Source organism: Helicoverpa armigera, chromosome 1 (assembly GCF_030705265.1).
Source record: "Helicoverpa armigera isolate CAAS_96S chromosome 1, ASM3070526v1, whole genome shotgun sequence".
NCBI lineage: Eukaryota > Metazoa > Arthropoda > Insecta > Lepidoptera > Noctuidae > Helicoverpa > Helicoverpa armigera.
Window position 1 is genome coordinate 16,743,182 of NC_087120.1, and position 23,631 is coordinate 16,766,812.

At 36.6% G+C, this 23,631-nt stretch overlaps 2 protein-coding genes across 2 annotated transcripts in view; one reads left to right on the plus strand and one right to left on the minus strand.

Moving 5' to 3' along the window:
- Positions 1 to 6,267, minus strand: part of LOC110372475 (otoferlin) — a 117,094-nt gene extending 110,827 nt beyond the window's left edge. The window contains exon 1 of the mRNA XM_021329223.3: positions 5,985 to 6,267. Within this exon, the coding sequence (XP_021184898.3) occupies positions 5,985 to 6,063 (79 nt within the window). The 5' untranslated portion in view covers positions 6,064 to 6,267. The remainder of the gene's footprint in view (positions 1 to 5,984) is intronic.
- Positions 6,268 to 7,677: 1,410 nt separating this feature from the next.
- Positions 7,678 to 22,837, plus strand: LOC110372462 (phytanoyl-CoA dioxygenase domain-containing protein 1 homolog). Its single transcript, XM_021329203.3, has 6 exons — positions 7,678 to 7,977; positions 18,945 to 19,094; positions 19,376 to 19,492; positions 19,862 to 20,012; positions 20,774 to 21,019; positions 22,037 to 22,837. Exons 1-6 carry the CDS (start codon positions 7,954 to 7,956, stop codon positions 22,222 to 22,224), a joined length of 876 nt encoding a protein of 291 aa, XP_021184878.3. The 5' UTR covers positions 7,678 to 7,953; the 3' UTR covers positions 22,225 to 22,837.
- The last annotated feature ends 794 nt before the right edge of the window (positions 22,838 to 23,631 follow it).

The window sequence follows — 23,631 nt, forward strand, 5'->3', positions numbered from 1 at the left end:
TTCTGTCATTGAACATCCTTGGCAGTCGTTGGGTCACCTACCTATTATTGTTCCCTTACGACTAAAACCAGAGAATGCCACTAGTATCCATAAAAACAAAAACAAGTATAATATAACCGTCATAATTAGCTAGTTAACTAATGCATTCAAGGCTTGCATTTACTAAGTATGACATATTTAAACTGAACACGCAAGTGACGACAAAGGGTGTATGTGTACAGTACAATGTACTTTTGAATAAACAAAATGGCAGCTATATACTGCGTTTATATTTTGTTAAAACCCGATTTCAATAGTATACCTAAAACCTTCTTAGTCTGAAAACCGCTTCAACCAAACTTGATAATCGCTCAAAAACATACATACATAAGTACGGATCAAACTGAAAACCTGCTATTTTCAAAATCGGTATAAATGTGGTAATATTTTCATCCTCAATGTCTTTACGTCTTACCAATAAATTGAAGTCGACTGTGATCCAATGTGGCTATCAACTATTAAAACCAAAAAAATAAAAATATTTGTCACGAAGAAAAACTAAGAAAAATGTGAAAGTCTGAAACTGAAAGTGTTTTACTACTTAAAAGTTAACTCATTATACTTTTTTCACGTTCGGAAAGGTAAGATAGGAAAACAAATAAATATACTGAATTCCAATAGAAATTCCATTTCCCAGTACTTATTTTTGTAAAAGGCTCAATAATCTTCGGACCATATTGATGGGATTACTCGAAATGCACAAATGCAAAGCCAGAGAACTAAATGGTACCGTAATACGTAAATGCAGGGATTTCGTGAAAGCATACAGCATTTCTGCCCAATACTAGATACAGACGATGGATGGTTTTAAAGGATTAAGCTATTTGTGGGAGATGGGAAAGCACCAAATGCATGCTGTTGGTTTAATGGATTCGTTAATAGGTGGTACTAATTCTTACTTGCTTTTTAACGAGCTAGCTGCCTTATCCCTACTATCCCTACTAATATTATAAATGCGAAAGTAACGCTTTCACGTCTAAACTACTGAACTTATTTTAATGTTTGGTATCTACAGAGATAGAGTTGACCTTGAGAAAGAACATAGGATAGGTTTTGTCCCGGACTTTTGAAGAGTTCTCTTGGAAACGCGATATAACCGAAATCGACGCGTAGTAGTACCTAGTAAACCTTATAATATAATCACATTGATTAACTCCAGCTGTACATTTATCTAATACAAGTTGTTTTTCCATAGTTTCATCCGTATCCCGTGGGAAAGACGGCCCGTTACGGAATAAAATATAGCCTAATTTACTGGTAAAGCTTTCCAACAGTGAAAGAATTTTTCAAATCGGTTCCTTAGTTTCAGAGCCTGTTTCCTCAAGGAACTGTTTCCTCTTTATTATATTATAATAGAAAGGCAACGTTTTTAAAACCTCAGCGTCAGAATGCTTCATATCTGAATAATAAACATTTTTATGTGGTCGGTCTTGCTCAGCACAAGAAGAATTTAATTACACATGAGCGACTATCCCACAAGTATTTTTATTAGCTGAGGGTTTTTGATATTCAAACAGTATTTGTACGTATAGTTTTGAATCTAAGCTCGGAGCCGCAACCTCATACAAGCTGTGTAGGAATTTAAATTACCTATCCACTATATATAACAATGGATATTATTTATGTACAGAAATAGATTATGATGAATTTATTGATGCAGAAATGGGGAAAACATAGGTACCTATTATAATTTTTATTTTATATAGACCTATCACAGGTTCTTAAGAAACGTCAGTACCTAGGAACACTGTTACACAGAGTGGGTCTAAACAAACTATCGGCCGACTAAAAGTTGGCAGTGTGTTACTGTTATTTTATTGTGATGAAGATTTCTTTGTTCTGACAAAGTCGCTAGCTATGGCTGCTACACTTAATGAATAAATATGCTTCATTGTACTATTTTATTCATAAACTAGCTTTCGCCCGCGGTTTCACCCGCGTCCCGTAGCCGGATGGTGACCAAAACTATCCTAAAACCTTCCCTCGGGTCTATGTTACCTCCCCTCTAATTTTCATGTTATGTCGTGACAACGGAAAGCGGGTTTCGTATTTTTTTTATAAACTAGCTTTTGCCCGAGGCTTCGCTCCCGTCAACTGACTTCTCTACTTTACCCTATTTTTTTTTCATAAGAACCTTCTCCTGACAATAACAAACACAACAAAAAAAGAATTAGCCAAATTGGTCCAGGCGTTGAGTTATGCGCTTACCAACACATTTTGCGATTCATTTTTATATGAAATGAAATGAAATGAAATGAAATGAAATGAAATGAAATGAATTAGGTACTCAACGTAGAAAATACTTAGTTGTAATATAAGATGTTAGGTACATTACAGAGAAATTGTTGAACTTTCAGAAAATGTTATAAGAACGGAAAATAGAATTAGTTTTTCGATAGAAACTCGTTCTTTCAGGAATGGGCAACCTGCTGTGTATTTTGCATAGATAAACCTGCAGACCTAGTGTAACTTGCATTTGTATTTACAAAATTGTATACAATATCTTGTAAGATAGCTTTTAGCCTACGGCGTTGCCTGGCTTAGTGGTATATTGCTCAGGGATAACGCTTTCTATTAACAGCCGTTTCCAATATTCTGAATACATCTTTGCTTACTAGTTGTTTTGAAATTACTTGTATCTCTAGTAAGCGCAGCAATAGATAGTTTGGATATTGGGAATGGGCGTTAGTAGCCTTGACGCTACTGTTGAACTAATCATAACTTAAAATGATAAATTAGAACTTTTGTTTTTATCACCAATTTTAATGTTTCAGTCATTAAAACGATTATGTCCTGAAATAGAGGACTTTCAATTTCAGAGCAATTGAATCAGAGTAGAATTGACTGAAATGCTCTGTAGTTGTTGGTTTCGTATTTCCAAACAAACATTACCCAAACTTTCTATCCCATCTATATATTTTCAACTGGATTTAGTATTTTCCTGGATTAGCGTGTTCAAGCGAATAAACAAAAACTCTTCTGCTTATTACCATACTTTTTTGTAATATTAGGAACAATAGTAAATTATTTATACGAACAAGTATTTTTAAAAGAAATAATTTAAAATAACAACTCAGTGGTTTCAGCCGCGGAAAAACTACGTCCTATTAGCGAATAAAATATAGTCTGTTGATATTTCTACCTATCTATTACTGTTACAGCCTTTTTATCGTCCCACTGCTGGGCACAGGCCTCTTCTCACACGGAGAAGGATTCCGTACATTACGGATTTCCAAATCACGAATGCAATTTCAATATATCTTGCTCTATTTTTGCTAAAACTACTCGTCGTTCAAAAGTTTTCAATTTGAACTCGTCGTGAAAAACTTTTAAAAGTTTTTTGTGTCTGTAAGTAGTAGTTAAGTATAATGTTAATTAGTTTTTAAGTAGTAAGTACAATGTAAAATAAGGTGGAATAAAGCAATATGCTTTGAATCATGATGTTGCAAAATAGGACACATTAATCTGGTCTCTCCTTCGTGTTACTGCCTAGCCTTTGCTATTTCTATTCTATTTATTCTTTATTGCACACTTAACAATAAATATAAAAAGAATAAAGACAGTTTATGTCCAATGGCGAGCTTAACCCAGAATTGGGTTCTCTTACAGCCAATCTTAAAGCCATACAGAGATTTGATAGTGGTAGGGCAGATTAAATTCTGACCACATACAGCTGACTGTACATGTAGCGACTGCCTATCTGACTTCCTCAACCCAGTTAATCGGGCAGCCTCTTCTTAAAACTAATTGTCAAACTTTCTGACTTCTGACAACCCGTAACGACTGCTAAAGGTGTTCAAATGGCAGCCGGGACCTACTAGTTTATCGTGCATTCAGAAACATGGAAGAACTCGTTATGACAAGATGGTCACCCATCCACGGACCGACCGCACCAAGCGTCGCTTAACCTTATGATCGATTGATTCAGCTTTGCGTTGGTCACAAGATATCTACTTGATACTATTTTGTTGTAAAACAAAGGTGAAGAAAACGTTTTTCAGTCAACAAGTAGAAACACCGAGTCTTTGTTACCGTACTGTCGAATATAAACATTGAAACTGTAGGATCTTATTTACATTTCAATACTATTTTAAAATATTTAGTTTCTTCAATTTGTATATTAAATGCCTGAATTGTTAATAATAGAAACTTCTTATGAGAATATCCCTTATCTTTTGTTGTGTATTTTTCTATGAAAAATGTTTCGAAAAAGATACAAGTGTTTTACGCGTTGTGCGAGATGGAAGAAGAAAAGAAATTGTGAGTAATTTACATTCGCCTGTACCTATATTTGGGCGTTATATACTTATCTATTATTAAGATCAGTAATATGTATGATGCTTATATTTCCCTCAGGGGCAGGCTGAGAATACCACTTAGTATTCTTCATCGTATAAACTATTACTAACTAGCAAAAGCTGGTTTCGAACCCTGATTTCTTCCTTCAACTCCCAGTCTATATAAATTGGGTAAATATAATTGCCGGCTAATGACAGCACCTATTTTAAATAGTTACACCATCATCTCTTTCTGTCTATTTTTCAACTACTTAAGCACATGGGACTTCAAGAGAACTGCCTATAACTTGTGCTAAATTTTTTCGAAAAGCATGTATTTTCAGTGTGTATTTTAGAGCTTTATTAGCGCCCCAATTTGAGAGACAGTCAGACCACGTCGTTATTTCCTTCACCCGCCTAATATATTCTTACAAAAACGCGGGGAAAGCCAGCAAAAAGTAGACAGAAATATGACGAATGTTTTGACATAAAACGTACAGACCTATGTATTTAGTTTTGTCATATGTTGGCACCCGAAACATTTTCATAAGGACGAGGCTTATCTAGAGGTATATTTATTCAGTAGCATAAGTTCAATCATTAGTTTTTGCCGAAAACAAAGCGGCGTGACGGGAATGTCTTATATGGTCGCGGCTTAGGACCGTTCCCTATAATTAATCTATCTACTGTTTTGACTACTAGAGATAGTTTGTTATAACTTTTTTGGCGCTAAAGACAAATTGCTATCTTCATTAAGCAAATCAAGAGACATAATAGACGAACGGCCGTTAATCTTTTGTTTTATATATTTTATCATTTAATATGGTACATAATATACCTTTATTTAATTATTTATCTTTCTTATTTCAAGTGACAAAGCCCATAACATTCTACATCAATATATGGCCGTTGTACAGGTTCAAAGCACCATTCTGGACAATGAGTAATTACTCAGATTCAAATCCCCAGCGGTACTTAAATTCATTTGCATTAAACACATTTACGTGTTGATTATTATTGTTGTAAACTCCTGTAGGTAATCGTTATTTGTTTGACTATTCCTTTAAAATCCTTGAGCCTCAAAGAACTGCCGAGAGACCTTCTAAAATATAAAAGAGGTAGCCGAAGGTAGATCTGAATACTTTTGTGTTAAAGTTCTAGTACATAACCAGTCCGTTTTTTTGATGACTACGTATTTTTCAGATCTGAGAAGAAAGACTAGAGTTTTTAGATATTTTCTCATACAAAAGTAAGTTTTTCTTATCTGCTAAAATGGATATTATCTTAATAATTAAATGGTAGCGGAATCAGAGGCTTCACTAAGTACGTCTATTGAAACGCGACCCGATTATGAAAACAAAGAATTGGCGCAATTCCTGTGGCCTTTCAACAAAACAGCAGCGACCTTCAGCCGTTTCATGTTGCTGTACTTCTAAAGTATTTAGCTTTTGTTACTGATTACATTACCATAATTAAAAACGATGTTTATATCAAAAATAGGTTAATGAAATAGAGTGAAGGCAAAAATAATAAACCAAGATAACAAATTAATATTTATTGAGTAAAAAAGTACAAAGACAAAATATAAGAAACAATTAAAACATCACAAAATAAATTACAGTCAACGTAAAAAAAAATAACAGAACTTATCGTGAAGACATAACTTACCTCGAAAGTCGAGGCGTGCGAACTTCTCGTTCTTACACTTTAGCACTTTAAACCGGTTAAGTTTAACGACGAGCGCCATGGTTGCGTATTTAATAAATCACTGCACGACTCATACGGACCCTGGCACAAAATTACTTCCCTGGGCCATTCATTTTGAATGACCCGGCGGCGGTTGGGAAAGTAACCATCCAACAAGAAGTTTTCCGCGGCGGGTAGGCGAGGGAGCAAGCGACTGGCTCGGGCCGTGGTCGCCGACAGAATGAGAAGGAAGCTCGCGAAGGGAGAACATCCAGCCAGCTCCACCTTGCCGCCCCTCGCCCCCCGCCGGGCCCAGCACTCTTCAGCCCGCAGCGTATTTCAATAAGCTGTAACAGCCTGTAACACAGGTGCTGGATCCGATACGTTTTTACAGCTAAAATGTTAAATATTTATAAGCATACCATATTATTTACTATGTATCCCCGTGGATGATATGTAGGTGACATGATACGAATAACAATAGCGGGTCTCGTTTGCAATAAAACGTTCTCTGAGGGCTGCTGAAGATGTCACGTTTTTAATGGAGGAACATGACTAATTGTTCCAGTGTATTCACCCAACTTTTTTCGGAAGCATTACGTATGACGTTTAATATAGCATTTTTCTAGAAGATTTACCGCGGTTTCTTTCGCATCCAGAACTTTCACACTCGGGTCAAAACATCTTCAATTATTTGGTCCTACAGGAGGACCTAGTTCATCTCCATTCTCTATTTATAATCTATGTGTATTCCACCGATTTAGCGTAATATAGACACCATTTAAAAGATATTTAGGCTCGCAAGAAACTTTATTCTTTGCCGGCACTAATTTTAAAGACTTTATAGAGTTAGAGAAGTAGATAATGACTAGCTCAAGTTTTAGCTGAAAATGCAACTACTTTCAGCAGTAGGTACCCGAATAATGTTAAAATTAAGAGAGCTATGCTAAGTAGCATTCTCGCATTTCCTTTGTTTTAGCTCATTATTTACTAAGTGTAGTGTCGTTATATTCAGACTTAGAAGATGTTAGTCAGGTGACAGAATCTGAAAGTATTAATACAGATAGGGTTCCTAATCGAGTAAAAAGCATAAAATACTTGAATAGTTGCGCCTATTACACATGCCCATGCAATCAGATGAAGGACAAAATGAGTCTCCGAGGAATCTGACAGGATTTATTTTTTATTAGTTTCAGCGTCCATTTGTTGCTCGCTTAAAGTACACACTGCAAACATATAGTTGGCCGACAGATTGTTTGGGCACATAAATCAGCATGAAGATGAATGACAGCATGCGAATTACAAAAATCAAGCATTTGTTTACCGCAGACCATTGATTTTAATAAAGATTTTCTTAAAAAAAAATGCCTCTGTCAGTTCGGCCGACTATCTGTAGGTAATGTACGTTTGAGAGTTATGTAAAATTGACTGGCTTTTTATGACACAGAAAATCAAAAACCTTTTGGCATTTTGGTATAAATAGTTGTTTGGCATAACGATGCTTTATTCATAGAGCTGTTGCTTTCCAAACTCTACTTTATTATGCTTATGTCACAATATACATTTCATTAAGCTAAAAGTCTACACATATATATGTGTTATCTTATCGCAACCAAAAGGCAACATTTTAAAATAACTGGCATGTCCTGTACGTCGCAAAAAAGTCAATCTTTCACAGATGGCGTGCCCCCCGCACTCGCTGTCTGCGCGCGCGCACATCTCTCACACCGCTTCGCTCTGAGTAACGTCCACCGCTGGCTGTAAATTGCTGTTTAGTCATCGTTGGGGAATGGCACAGACGTTGTATGCTATATTTCTGTTTGACGTGACGTTGGTTCGTGTGGGAGTCGAGACGATACGAACATACGAACCATAGAGTCAGTTGTGACTCGTTTCTCGTAGAAGCCGCTCGTTAGTGTCAAATTTTTACATTAACCAGCACGCTGCCACCATGCACGACACAATACGCCATCAGGTATTTATTCTTCTCCATTTTAATACTGTTTATTGCCCGGCAAATGTTTTATTTTTAAAACTGTATTTGCAACGCTATGTTTCGGTTGTAATGTTGACATTGATGTGTTATATTATCATCATTGCAAATATAAACATTGTTCAGTGTGTTGGCTTTATACAATCACTGGACATAATTAAGTTTTGTTTTAGCACATGAGAAATAATGTTAACCTTATCAAAGAGTATATTGTAAGTTTGTTTATCTACGTAATTTCCTACCTATTCATACCTATAGAATACTCTCGATTCTATGACAGATAATGAGATCGATTTATAATCGATACGCGAATTAATCATTTCAAATTCAAATTAGTGTCGTAAGTTGCTCAGTCAAGGCGAAGGTCGGTCTATCATCTCTGTTACCATAACAGGTGGCCCCTACAGGCTCCATTTATATTTATTATCTTATTGAAAGATATACATATACCTAGGTCGAGTTTATAGAGTTATTTGTTTGTTTTGTTAAACCGTCACCGGTGTACGTAGCAACCGTATTCTTGCCAAAACAATCATTTGCATGTCTCTTTTTGCCAGAAAGCTTTGCGAATATTAGGTATTATGAGTCTGTCATTATCAAGTAATTTCATATTATTATGAGATCGTTGGCTATAACAAAAAGCAATAATTCTGGGACTCGAATACTCTCAAGTGCAGTGCGAAATCGTAATGCATATGTATAGTTATGATGTTTCTTTCAAGAAGGGAAAGTTTCTATAATTTAGAAATAGGCATCTTCCCAGCCTTTTTCCAACTATGTAGGTGTGTTTTACAAGGAGCGACTGCCTATCTGACCTCCTCAACCCAGTTACCCGGGCAACCCAATAGCCCTTGGTAAGACTGGTTGTCAGACTATCTGGCTTCTCACTACCCGTAACAACTCCCCAAGATGTTCAAATTACCTGTGAATCAAATAAATAATTTTCGCATTAGTGTGGTTTGGCAGATTATGAACCCAAACGCGATTTGAATCATGTATCTGAGTCACATGCGTTTCAGATTTCTGACTTGTAAGCAAATAAGATCAGTTGCTAAATCCCTGAATTCTGACACATCGATTCAGCAGAGCATTTCTCTTTAAAATTTTTAACCTCCACCTTAAATAATGAGTAACACTGTTGACCAAAACTAACCAGTAAATAGAGAATGTTGTTTTAGTACTGATCTCAAATTAATAACCAAATCGTATGCAAACATTCGAACTGAGTTGGTAAAGTCAGATAAAGGGGTCAAAGGCCCTATTGGTTCTCACAGCGTGGTGAACGTTACATCATTTCTTGACTATTGTTTACACAAATGTTTAACTGTTGGTACTATGTATGTACCTACCTATGCGTATCTATGTAGCTACTCGCATTTTTGGGTATTTGATATATAATTTTAGCTACAAACATGAGGTTAACTGACGGTACGGAATGGCAAAATTATATGATTTTACTTTTACGATTAAGCGAGATGATAAAAATTTATTGCGCTCAGTTTATTTAGAGTAAAGTGAAATTGATATCAATATATAAACATAGATACGGACTTGTGATAACCCATGGAGCTACAACTACTCCTTACATATTTGAACAATAAAATTCAAACAAATGGAACCCGGGCGGGTAAGTCTACACTCCAATGGATGTTTCATATCTAAAATACTTATCAAAACGCTTTATAATAACTGGTTTTATGCACTGCGAACAAGACGTGATGTTAACTCTTATTCCTTTAGACATATTCATTTATTTTAGATCAAAATAAACTATCGTATCTTGGCATCAACATCGTTTCACACCTAGCGAACACCTGAACACAAATACATTCACACAATGAGGTACAATTCTACCTCGTACTGTAGTGGCGTAGTTATATAAAAAGATAGGTCAGTCCTGTTTCACACGCTGTAGGTACTGAAACTTCGATGAAATTCACTTTGTACGTGACTAGAGTAAACACTTTGGTCACAGTATCATCATTCGAACTACAATGTTCAGTATTTTTGGAACTTTCCTCTCGAAATATGAGCAAAGTTGTGTAGCTGTGATCATTTAGTGAGTAATCCCTTACTGTGGAGCTAGCCAAGCTACGTAGACTAACGTGGGTCGGTGTGAGCACTATGCTAATAATAATTCATCCTGTATACGCTGCACACGTCATTACAATAATTTTCGAGAAATATTATGAAATATGTCTAAAGCGGTTTGAAAAATATTGCAGCCTGTAATGAGCTAAATTGGTCTATCATGTTATAGCTTGTAGTGGTTCTCATCACCAATTTATATTGTCTTGTCTCAGTCGGAGAACGAAAAACAATTGTAAGATGGCGATTCACATAATTGAACTATTATTAAGCTCTGCTTTGTAAAAAATGTAAGCTAAGGAAACTTCAGTATTCGTCATTTTTAAGAGATATCTCTTTGAATGAATACGTAGGTGTACGTGATGGAAAATAAGTTCTCAATACCACAAAAAACAATATTGTAAAAGTCTCAATAGGCTACTAGTAAGCTTTTTTAGACTGTGAAAATACAAACACTAAACTGTAGAAACTTATGAAACTACAAGAACCTGCTCTTGTATTGGAAGCACTCTAACCACCAGCCGACTTCAACTTATACATATACGTAATCAAAAAGATAATACCTAAGTATGCACAAGAACATATGCAGCAGTTTTATCAACACATTGTAAAACATTTAGTGCTACAAACCGACAAGCAAAATCAGCACTACATTATCAAAACAAAGAATGTTCTCAAATGACTCACGCGCCGATATGATCCAGATTTTTGTTGGGTGACATCACCCTGGCACAGATCACTTACAATCATTAAATGTACATAAGTACCTATATGGACATGGCCCTTACAGAGTAACCTCTTTTAAAGCATCTACATATCTATACTGATATTATAAAGCTGAAAAGTTTGTTTGTTTGTTTGAACGCGCTAATCTCAGGAACTACTGGTCCGATTTCAAATTTTCTTTCAGTGTTAGATAGCCCATTTATCGAGGAAGGCTATATGCTATATATTATCACGCTAAGACCAAAAGGAGTTGAGCACCAATGAAGAATCTTTCAAAATCGGGGGATATTTTCCTATTGAGAGAGCTTACGCGGCGTGCGCTGCGTAAACGATTAAAGCTTCGCAAAAATCATGTATGACAGAATTGTTACCCTTTAAAAGTTCCAAAAAAACTTTTTATCCGGGTTCATGCAGAGGTTCCTGCGGGATGCGGGTGAAACCGCTGGCAGAAGCTAGTCATACATAAAGAATAGAGAACTTTTTGCGAAAACTTTGGTAGGGAAAGGATGCTCATTATACCTATTTATTAGTAAAGAGTGTTGAGCACGAAACAAAATATCAGATGTAGTGGCAATATGAAACTAACCACCATTCCTTCACCATTCCTTTGTGAAGGATTTCTTTGACAATCCCTAATTTCTGAATGAATGAATAAATCTTTTCATTTCCATGTTCGACAAATATGCTCTGCGATAATTTGTGAAGTATTATTGATCACTACTAAACTAAAAAGCGACTTAATATGTATGTATATCTACCATTTGTCTCCTTTTTTAATTTAGTCTACATCGTTCAAAATTAAAGATGACTTTGTAAGAAAGCCTGAAGTTATTTTTTTTTGTTGTAAATAGATAGAGCGAATAGTTAGATTCTCTTTGCAGAAGATGCAGTTGTCAATAAAATAAACAAACTACTAAAAAGAGTTTAAATTGTTGCGGCGACTATCGTTCACAGGCATCGTTCGATTTTTTTGTTTCACGTCAGTTTGAAACCCTTTGTTACAAAGACTCATTCACGTTGATTGAAATAACAATTATTATTATTTCGCTTATAGAACGGCTTTGACTGCATTGGACAGTTTTCAAGACTAGAATATTTCATTAAATGAACAAATATTTTTCATGATCAAAAATATCTTTCAATCTCTTTTAGGTCTTGTGGTAACTGGGATATGTTAACGCTCGCCGCTTTTCCTACAGTTTCAATAACGGAATAAAATATGCCTACGTTACTCGGGAAGTGTAGCTTTCCAACAGTGAAAGAATTTTTCAAATCGGTTCTGTACTTTCGGACCTTTGGGGTACAACGAACCAAAAAAAAGTTTTCTCTTTATTATATTAGCTTAGCAGGTGGTACTACTAAAAAGTTGTATAATTAAAGAATGCATGTATAGTTAAATCAAGCAGATGCGAGCATTTCAATAAATAAGTGTTGTTAAATTAGCTGACATTCATACGCAAAGGAAACAGTAATTGCTTAATGATCAAGATTCGCTTTACAAATAATTATTGTCCTGTACAGCTGTCAAGAAAGATGTGACGACGGATATATCTCACATTATTTCCCAGAAACTGCTGACCGGAGAATAATGTCCTTTGGGAACTTGTTCTGTAGCTACTAGACCCCAATAAAATTGTGTCTTTGTCAGAGTATATTTCAGTCGCGTTATAGACCACTGCATCTTCAAATTCGTTATCCATTATTACTACTTATTAAGAGAACTACTTCATTTTACTAAGAAGGATAAAAAATAAAATAAATAGGTATTCCATATAAGACTTTCTTTTCTGGAAGTCGGTTAAAGATTATATTTATTTATCTGTTGATATCACGGGTAACTTTAATTAGATTTGTAGTCAACTTTCACGGCACCCATGGGAGGCTAAAAGAGTATCCTTTTTCGCCATGGCTTTAGTTAGACAGTAGGTAAATATCCGTTCTTGGTGTGACTATAACTTTCATCATTCCTTTAACAGAGTTTATGCCAAATAATAAATAATGTCGGGACACCTTTTCACACACGGTTGATTAGCATGCTAAGTTATTAATTAACTTGTGTTATGGGTGCTAACACAACTGATAAACTACATATAGCTACACATATACATATTAATAACACCCAGACCATGGCCAACAAGCATGTTCATCACACAAATGTCGACCGAACCGGGAGTCGAACCCGGGACCTGAGGTTCGGCAGTCCGGCATGGTGACCATTGCGCCATCGAAATAACGTTACATTAATTTTTTCTTGACAATATTTGAAGTAAGTAAACGCGCACAGTCAAACGGGTAACTTGCAAAGATACTTATTGCAACTTAAAAAAAGGATGTCGATTTGTGCTCCTGTACCTATGTAAGTATGTTCGGGTATGTTTGTACTCGATTATCTCACTTTTGACTGAACCGATTCTGATACTGGTTTCTGCATATCATTTTTCAAAGTTTTAGGTATATTACTGAAGTTTTATTTTATTGGAAAAACCTTTTAAAATAAATTGACACTTCTTAGACATGAAATGTCATAGGCAGTATTTTATAACAACCTAATTGAAGCTCATTAAGAGGCTACAGAAATTGCATTTCTTGCACTCATAATGACACACTGACTTTTATATCACGTTGTAGGACCAGCAAGGTGAAAGATGCGTCCTGTCTGTCCCCATTAATTACAATAATTGGCCCTAATTACCCGTTCACAATGTAATTACAGCTCTCCAATACTTGCGGTAACAAAGCTATTGTATTAAACGTATAGTAAAGTCCGCTCTGTACCTACTTACTATTTGATATGTATGTACAATATTCGTGTAGCTATAAATGTTTGACTACGCAATGCGATTGAATTTTCAAAAGAGCATTGAACGTTAAAAGTAGCCGACAAAATTCCTCAAAAAATGGGCTATCTAACACTGAGTTTTCAAATGTAACAGTAACAAACAATAGTAATTTCAGTGGGTCAATTCCCACTGAAAGAGCAGCGGCCGGCAGCAGCCGGCACATTGTCCGTGCTCTTACGGCCGCTGCCGGCCGCTGCTCTTTCAGTGGGAATTGACCCTAAAGTAAGAAACTACAGCATTATTCCTGAAATCTATTACACGTTCGTCACTGTATTTATTTCCCCTTTCTTGAATAGGTACTAGTTCAAATAGGATAGTCGCAAACGTCCAAAATTTACGTCCCATTGGGCCGACGCGCCCCGTCTAACGACCTTCTAAATTTGGACCTTCTCACACGATCTAAATACGGAAGACAGATAATACTTCTGGTTTCCAATTCCTGAACAAATGTGCTGGATAATTCGTTACTACTTATCTAAGTAACTGTTACAGCCTTTTTTTATCGTCCCACTGCTGGGCACAGGGCTCCTCTCACATGCAGAAGGATTGAGCATTAATCACCACGCTTGCTCAATGCGGGTTGGTGATTTCAGACTATATAGGTAGTCCAGGTTTCCTTAAGATGTATTCCTTTACCTTTTTATCAGCCATTGGTGTCCAAGATACACTTAGACAGTACATACAAACTTAGAAAAGTTGCATTGGTAATTACCTGACCTGGAATCGAACTCACACCCTCATATTCGAGAGGTCTCTTCAATTCTGCATGATTAAGTATACACATATAATTATGACTAGCCGATTTCCCGCTGTTTCACTCGCGTACTGTGGAATCTACTTACGAAGCTGAAAGCCTTATTCGATATTTCAATAAATCTAACATAGACTAAGTTCACGTCGAAAATCAGACCAGCAATTCCTAAGATTAGCGCTGACAAACAAACTGCAACTTTATAACATTATAAGTCATACCAAGGGACTTAGATGTGTGACCAGATTAATTAATTCCTAGTATTCTCTCGTAGGTACCTTATTATACTTAGTGCCCTGGTGAGTTTTGTTTCTTTTGCATTCACGTCGTAATAAATCCATGCCTCGTGCTTTGACTCAAAGGCTCGCTGTATCTAATTATGATCCCTAATTAAGAAATATTCAACTGCAGAGCATCTAATTTTTGTAATAAAAATAATAAAATAAAAAATAAAATAACGTTTATTGACAAGAGAGTAACATAACATTCTGGTAGTTGACGTCGAGCCACAAACTAAGCTCTGCTTGTGTCTTGTGGCTCTGAGTGCGATGTTTCCTTATTATTATAAGTTACATAATCTTGGAGTTACTATAGAATAAGTTATCAGCTAATAGAACTTAAATTAGGGTATAAATTAAAGTCTAAAATTCTAAAATTAATGAGATAAAGAAAATTGAATTGAAAAACAAGGTAAAGTTAAAGTTATCGGGCTTTTGTTCTGGTGTGTATGTGAGGGTATGAATGATGGAGTGTACGTGTGAGGTGAGTGAGTGTGTGGTGTGTGGTGTCTGATTGGGAGTGATAGTGTTAATGTGTGTGTTTGTTGGTGGGTGGGTGACTTTGTGCTATAACAGAGCTTCGGTTTCGGTGTATGTCAATTTTAGTAGGGCTGCAGTTAGTTTCTTTTTACCCATATTGAGTGTACAGTCTCTTAGGTCACAAATTCGGTTGACCTTATTATATGTGCTTGGATGTGAGTACTGTGTACAGCGTCTAGCTAGTTCAGAGTTGGCGTTTGGTAAGGGTATCCTGAATACCCGTTTGCTAATTATGTCCTGGTAGTCAGCGCGTTTTTTGATAAGGGAGTGTGCAACAAGTGTAGCCTTGAGTATGAATAGTTGGCGGACCCTTAGAACACGGAACTTTTCGTATACGGAGTCTGTCGGGTATTTAAATGGTAGTTTTAAGGCTACCTTGATCAAAGCTCGTTGTGCCCTTTCTAGAGTTATGAGTGTGCTCTTTCCAGCACTCCCCCATATGCGTATACAATATTGTATAACCGATTGGCAGAGCGCGAAGTAGACGGTTCTTAGTACGTCTAGTGGGGAGCAGTCCCTGAGTTTTTTCATCACATAAATTAGTTTACGGACTCTAGCAGACAGTGAATATATGTGCGCTTTGTAGTTTAAGTGATGGTCTAAGGTTATCCCTAGGTACTTGATGGTCTCAGTGCGTGCGAGGGTTTCACAGACGCAGTGTTGCTGGGAGCCGGTGATGTTTGCTTGTGTACATGTGTGTATTTTTAGGGTAAAGGAGCGAGGAGGGCAGGTAGAATTAGTTTTACAGAAAGTTATGAATTTACTCTTGCTAATGTTGAGTGTCAGTAAGTTGAGGTCTAAGGATAGCGCCATTTCAGTCAGGCCGCGTTCTGCTATGTCACGTGCAAAGTCCCAAGACTTTCCATGAAAAATAATGGCTGTGTCATCGGCATATGTGACAATTTCGGCACCGGTTATGGGTAAACTCACTATATCATTTATAAACAGGGTGAACAAAGTAGGACCGAGTGTACTGCCTTGAAGCACGCCGTAGTTGATTGGTAGAAGTTTGCTTTTATGGTACCCTATTTTGACATACTGCTTTCGCGATGTAAGATAGCTACGGAACCATTCCAGTGAGTTGCCCCTGAGACCTATGAACTCTAGTTTTTTTAATAGTAACCCCGTTGACACTGTGTCAAACGCCTTTGCGAGATCGAGGAAAACACCTATACAGCAATGTCCGTTTTCAATATGGTGAGCGACCCGATCTGTCAAGAGTGACACAGCGTCTTCAGTGGATCTACCTTGACGGAAGCCAAACTGCCTATCCGAGATGATGTGGTTTTTGTCGAGGTAGTCTATGAGTCTCTTATTAACAATCTTTTCTAGTATTTTCGAAACTATGCTTAAGAGAGCTATGGGTCTGTAGTTTCTAGGGTCTTCTTTAGGACCAGTTTTGTAGATAGGAGTCACGGATGCCGTCTTCCAGGAGTCAGGAAATACTCCTGTTTCCAGGCTTAGATTGAAAATGTGAGTTATGGGTTTAATGAAACTATTCAGGCATTTTGAGAGTAGGTATACAGTGAGTTGGTCAGGGCCAGGTGTACTGTCTATTTTTAGATTGCGTATGATATCGGCTATTTCTTGTTCGTCAGTAGGATTCATGAAGAATGATTGTGAGGTGATTTGTTTAGGTTGGTAAGTTTCAATTAATGAGTTATGCGTCGTTCCGAGTCTATTTAGAATTTTGTCTGCGTGTTGTTCTCCCACATCAACAAAATGCTGATTACAGCTGTCGAGTGCTTGTGTAGGGGAAATAGTATGGTATAATTTGGTGAAGACAATAGATTTTATTTACTGGTCTGTTTTGTGATGGTATCTGTCCTTTTTTGTGTTCCATTGACATTATATATCAACGTCCTTCACTTTGCTACTTGTTTATAAATAACTAGCCGTTTTCCCGCGGTTTCACCCGCGTACCGTGGGAGCTACTGCCCGCACCGGGATAAAATAGAGCCTATGTTACTCGCAGATAATATACTTTAGCTTTCTAATGGTGAAAGAATATTTAAAATCGGTCCAGTAGTTTTTGAGTTTATCTATTACAACCAAACAAACAAAGTTTTCCTCTTTATAATATAATTAGTATAGATAATTAAAATCTGTTAATGTTTAACGCCGAAAATTCTTTCAATTACAATTTTTCTCTAAAAAAACCTTACCAAAAACGTTTTAAGAAATACTCACAATAAACTTCTAAAATAATTCACAGAAAAATACTAAGAAAAATTGCTCCATCAAACTTTTACATGCGTTGACTCATCCTTCTTTGTACGCACTGTAAATTTCACGTTAACAAAATTAAATACTTCCCACTAAATACGTCGAGAAAGTGCATTGACATCGACTTTATTATAAATCCGTACATATTTTAAGACTAGCTTTTTTCGGCTTTTTAACCCGCGTCAAGGGGAAACTTCTTCCTATACCTACTTGAAAAAAAAATATAGCCTATGTCACCGGGGATAATGTAGCCTACAGTGAAAGAAGTCAAGTAGTTTCGGAGCCTACTCATGTCAAACAAACAAACAGTCAAATCTTTCCTCTATATTATATTAGTGTAGATTGCATTTAAAAGAACGCAGACTGTTTGTATGTGCAAATTTTTTAAAATGTCATGAAATACCTGTCTCAGGAAGATATTCAAACGCGGTAAACATCTATAACCGGTAACATTCTAGTAAATACATGTCGTAAAATGAATGTATTTATTGGTTTTTATTTAGTATTTGAAACCAAGGCCCTCCGCGTCGCGATACAGTGCCCAAAATAGAGCACCACGTGGGGGCACGGTAGACGCGTGCGCATCGCCCTCACTCACACATAAACAACACGATTTACGACCATTTAGTATTAAAAAAAAGTAAGAGAGCCATTTAAGAAAGTGTTTTGATATAAAATCCAAACAAGTAATGTCACAGCCGACCTGCAGGATCTTTATTTAGAAAAAACTAGCTGTTTTTGCCGAGATAAATGTCTTTACCGGGGATTCAGCTAGGTAGCTTCTGTACAGCATGAGAATTTTCAAATCGGTTATTAAGGACGTATAGAAACAAACAAAGTTTTGTCTGTATTATGTATTAATATACTATAATACCTAAGCATTGTGTTTCTAAATTTTTTCGACTCAAACTATTGGCTAAGATTACACGTTACAAGAGCAACAGAATAGGTATTATGCAATATGCATATTATTATCCATATGTATGTATGTATTGTCTGATTTATGGTACCTATAGTATATAGCTCCGGGTGTTCCTGGATTTCTGCCTAGAATAGCATTCTAAAACTAGATACTTACAATATGAATCATGGAAACTAGTCTATATAATGACGTGAGATTACAATTAGGTGCTATATTCAGTCCCAGTCTAACCAGGTGCAGCTGAATACCAGTGTTTTACAAGGAGCGGCTGCCTATCTGACCTCCTCATCCCAGTTACCCGGGCAACCCAATACCCTTTGATAAGACTGGTTGTCAAGCTGTCTGAATCCTTCTACCCGTAACGACTGACAAAGATGTTCAAACGACAGCCGGGCCTACACTTTACTGTGCCTTCCGAACCACGGAATTCTTCAGCTATAGAACCAGAAAAATATATTATTTATACGCCTGTGAGATAAGGCCCACATTCAGAATTGATCTTACTTCTACAAGCCTATTGCGACTTTACTCTTATAATGTTTTTTTTTATAAATCAAGTATATTTGTGATAATTTCAGTTAGAACAAGACGGGTATACGATCTTAGAAGACTTCCTGCGACCAGCGGAATGTGACGAGATGCTGGAAGCCGGGAGGGAGCTCACCAAGAGTATACCTTCCAAAGAAGACAGGGTCATATTCTCCACTGTCAACTCCGCTGAGAAGCCGGTGAATATTTGCATAGTTACTTACTTATTTCTTTATTTAGGTTAACCAACGTTTGTTAACACCGTACATTGCTAACTTACTTACTAGTTATTGTTGAAATTCAGTAAATATCTAAGGGTATATTAAGATTACATTAGCTTTACCTAACAATGGGCTACAATGTCTGAAATTTTTATCTTCAATTTTTATAAGAACGATCAAATTTCTGCTCCTCAAGCATAAACATATAATAGTAGACATAGCATAGCTACCTAACTGGTGTCAATGTTCAACATTTCCAGCATCTGAAAGAAGACTACTTTCTAAACAGCAACGACAACATTAGCTACTTCTTCGAGGACGCCGCAGTCAAACCCGACGGGGAACTCACCGTCGACCCTAGCATATCATTAAACAAAGTAAGTTTAGTTAACAAAAGTCATGAACACCTTGGCTAGCACCAAACTATCACACCGATTAAAAGCTTTGATTAAATTCACGATTCTCTGAAAAAAAACATCGCCGTGCTACCAGTCGGCCTACTGTTAAGGCGCGTAGGGTAGCAATTAAGCTTATTATATAATTAAATTAATTGATCTTAGTGGCGTGCACTTGTAGAGGCCTATGTCCAGCAGTGGCGGGCGGTCACTGCTGGACATAGGCCCCGCTGCCCGCAAAATTCGAGGCCGAGGCCTAAGACCGCCAATTGTACTGTTCTTGATTGTGATTTTCTGTGTGGTTAATTTTCTTGGGGTACAATAAAGAATAATATAATCTATATATTTCAGGTGGGGCACGCGTTGCACCTTCAGCATCCGATCTTCAGATGCTATACATATAGCGAGCGAGTGAAGACTGTCTGTCGCGAGCTCGGCTTCCAGGAGCCGGCGGTCGTGCAGTCCATGTATATTTACAAGAACCCTGGCATTGGAGGCGAAGGTATGCATCTATACACTGCCTCGTTGTTCTACAAGGCACGAGGTTCGGTTGAGCGTTTTAGAAACATTCACATAGCAGCCTAGAGTCTGGAAGTTGGTTCAGATAGTTTAAGTCCTGTGCAGCTGGCTGATCTCCTTATATAAGAACAGCTGCCTTATATAAGCCATCATGAGCTGAAGAGTTTGTTTCATTGCACGTGCTAAACCTCGGAACTCTGGTCCGATTTTATTTATTAGGTATAGTGTTGGATAGCCTTTATAGAGTATTATCCTTTCGAGACGCAGACGAATAAAAAAAGGCTTGTAGGAAGGTATTAATATTTTGTAAGAGCATTTAAAAACAGATTTAGATAATCTCCACTACTTAGTAAAAAATATAAAATATTTTCCAATACTAGTTAAGCTCTAGAATGCTGAATATTTGTATTATTATTTTTTAATAAATAAATCCTATTAGAATATAATCTCTTTTAAAAACAAGATCATCTTAGCTTAACTTTAATAAAAATAAAGGCAGATACAGATACCTACAGTGTGAGACTATAATAACTTAGTAAGCCTGAAGTAATCCTTCAAATTAAAGCCCGTTCTGTATAATATACATGAAAACTTTGATGAGAATATTATTTTTTAACGAACAACAAAGCCAAATAAACAAATTATACTTTTTGCTACTTTAATACGCTTTACGAGATAACTTTATCCTCTTGTTTTTGTAAGAAAACGCACACAATACCAATAACCAGGTCTATTCATCCGCAGTCACACCACATCAAGATGCGACATATCTATACACGGAACCGGTTCCTCCCATCGGCTTCTGGATAGCCCTGGAAGACGCCACGGTTCAGAACGGCTGCCTCTGGATGGTGCGAGGCTCCCACACGTCTGGGGTCCATCGGCGACTCATACGGAACCCGGATAAGACCAGCCCAGAGACTCTCATCTATGACCGACCGGCACCCGTGTACCCGCAATCACGCTTCACTCCTATACCTGTTAGCAGAGGTAATTATATAGTCATTTCATATATGTTAGAAAAATTGAATGAAATTAATAAAGTATGTTATACTACCGCTAGCTTCCCCTCGCGGCTTCGCCCATGTAGTGTGTTGGTAAAAAGTGGCCTATGTAACACATCCAAGGTATCACCTATCTACAAACCAAATTTAAGCCAAATCGATCCACCAGTTTTTGCATGAAAGAATAACAAACATGAAAGTTTGTGAGTAACTTTCACATTTATAATATTAGTAGGAAGTAGGATATTAGTCGCTTCTTGTAAAGCACTGGTACCCAGCTGAATCCGGTTAGATTGGAAGCCGACCCCAACATAGTTGGGAAAAAGACTCGGAGGATGATGATGATGATATTAGTAGGATTAGATAGGTTTCCTAAATAACCATCGGAAATGTTAAGGTTGAACGAATCTTTTTGAAAAACGACGAACCTATTCTTTCCGTTATTGTGCAATAAAGAATAGAATAGTAAACGTTCAATGCTACAGTTTCGTCGTAATAAATACCAAAACATTTACCAAGGAGAGAATGAAAGAGAAACCTTTCCTCGTTTTTCTATTGAATGCGTTTCAATGCAGGTCAAGTCGTGTGTTAAGAAACCTTGAAACATCGGCAGGTTCTTAAAAGAAAAATATTTTCTCGAGAAATTCAATTATATAACTATACTCCACAGTTTTTTATAAAGAAAAACAATTTTCCCTGATAAAGGAAAATTTCTGTAGAATTCAATCTTCAGACGACTCATTATTTTTAATTTCTAAGATGATTTGTTACAAAAACAGCGTTGCAGAAAATAGACAGCTAAGCTAAGCGTAAAAAATTCTAAGATAATGCCTTATTACAGCGATGAGAGACTCCTGCAAAACTTCTAGTTACCTATTTCTAAATGTAATCCACGTTGCCTTCGGGCTTAACAATTCAATACTACGTGGGCTATAACGATGCCATATTGAAATATATGGTTCTTTCCTATTTCAAGAATAAGGTCACTTATTATTATTTCCAGGTACATGTGTCCTGATCCATGGTAACGTCGTGCACAAAAGTGCTCCCAACAAGTCTGAGAAGAGTCGCCACGCATACACCTTCCACGTTATAGAAAAGAAGAACAACAAATTCTCAGAAGACAACTGGCTACAAGAAGGGGAGAAAGCACCTTTTGTTAACATATATACCACGCCGCAAATGATTTAAAAACAAATACTGTTATATTTAGGACTTAGCACAAATATGAACCTGAACATTTAAGCTGGATTCAGCGTGATCGATGAGATATTACAGTTTTTTTTTGACAATAGTAAGATTATGAGTGGCCACTGCAGACTAAACGGTCAGTCGAGAGTTGACCCGATGGTTGACAATTTTTTTAAAAGAAATCTTGATTCCAATCAAGTTCTCAAGTCTCAGTCGGTTCAAGTCTGGCAGACATAAGGTTGCTTTATCAAAAGCGTGTATACCACATTAAATGTTGCTTTTCACTTTTGATTCTTGCTCATAAGAATTGAATAGGTTGGGTGCGACAGTCTTAAAAGTTAAAGTTGATGATTTAAAACATTGTATTTCATTGAAACAACGCTATCTTTTAAAAGTAAGTTTATTGTTGTAATTAAGATGACAATGAGTATTGCAAGAACCACGTTGGATTCAGTGAAACTGCTTCAGAAACAAAGAACATGGTATGTTGGTTACCAAGCAACGATGTTGACGAAGACTTTAAAATATATTTTTTGAATTTTTTTCTGCACACATGTGATACTGATATGTTTGCCATTTTTTGATTAAGAATAAAAATCATTTTACTTTATAATTCCGTTAGTTTTATTAATGCCAATTTTAACGCGGCTATGTACAAGGTTCTTCAAATAACTTGTAATAATCTAGGTAACACGCGGCTTAAGAAAAACATGTTATAACAATTTATTTAATTTAACATTTCCCTCGGTGATTGCAAGATAATTTTATTGAAAAATAAAGAAGAGCTGATGGAAAAACCTCCATCTACATAGGAGGTAATTTTCTCCTGACGTAAACAAACATCGCTTTTCATAAACTTCGAACTGGATGCAATTCTTATTTCCTTCACTTTGACTTTGAGAAAAAACTTGTTATTACCTTATTGCTGATTTTACTTTTACCTTCGCATCAGTTATTAAATTTCTCGGAAAATAGTAATTGTGGTTGCCCTAGTGTAACAAGCTATAAAATTGCAGTTTCTGTACTACTTAATACAAAAACAAAAAATAGGAATAGATAAATTTTTTGTCTATTTGTACCGTGGAGGCTCCAAGCCGAAAATCGATCTCAGTGGCGTGCACTTGGAGAGGCCTATGTCCAGCAGTGGACTGCAATAGGCTGATGATGGATCAAACTCAAACTCAAAATTTTTTATTTCAAATAGGCCTATGAAAGCTCTTTCGAAACGTCAAAGTTAGGTGCACGGTTCCAAAGAGTTGGTCTCATGGAGAAGAACCGGCAAGAAACTCCATGGACACTCTTTTTAAAAGAAAATAAAAATAATTACAAACATACAGTTTTCTATCTAGTCCTGAGAATGTTATACAATCCAAATTGAGCTAAAAATGTAATAATAAATTATACAAA

Bases quoted from the DNA above. Each gene is read 5' to 3' on its own strand.
- LOC110372462 (XM_021329203.3), top strand. From the start codon at position 7,954: ATGCACGACACAATACGCCATCAG. The intron at 7,978-18,944 runs GTATTTATTCTT...TGATAATTTCAG, and splicing joins ACGACACAATACGCCATCAG to TTAGAACAAGACGGGTATAC. The intron at 19,095-19,375 runs GTGAATATTTGC...CAACATTTCCAG, and splicing joins TCAACTCCGCTGAGAAGCCG to CATCTGAAAGAAGACTACTT.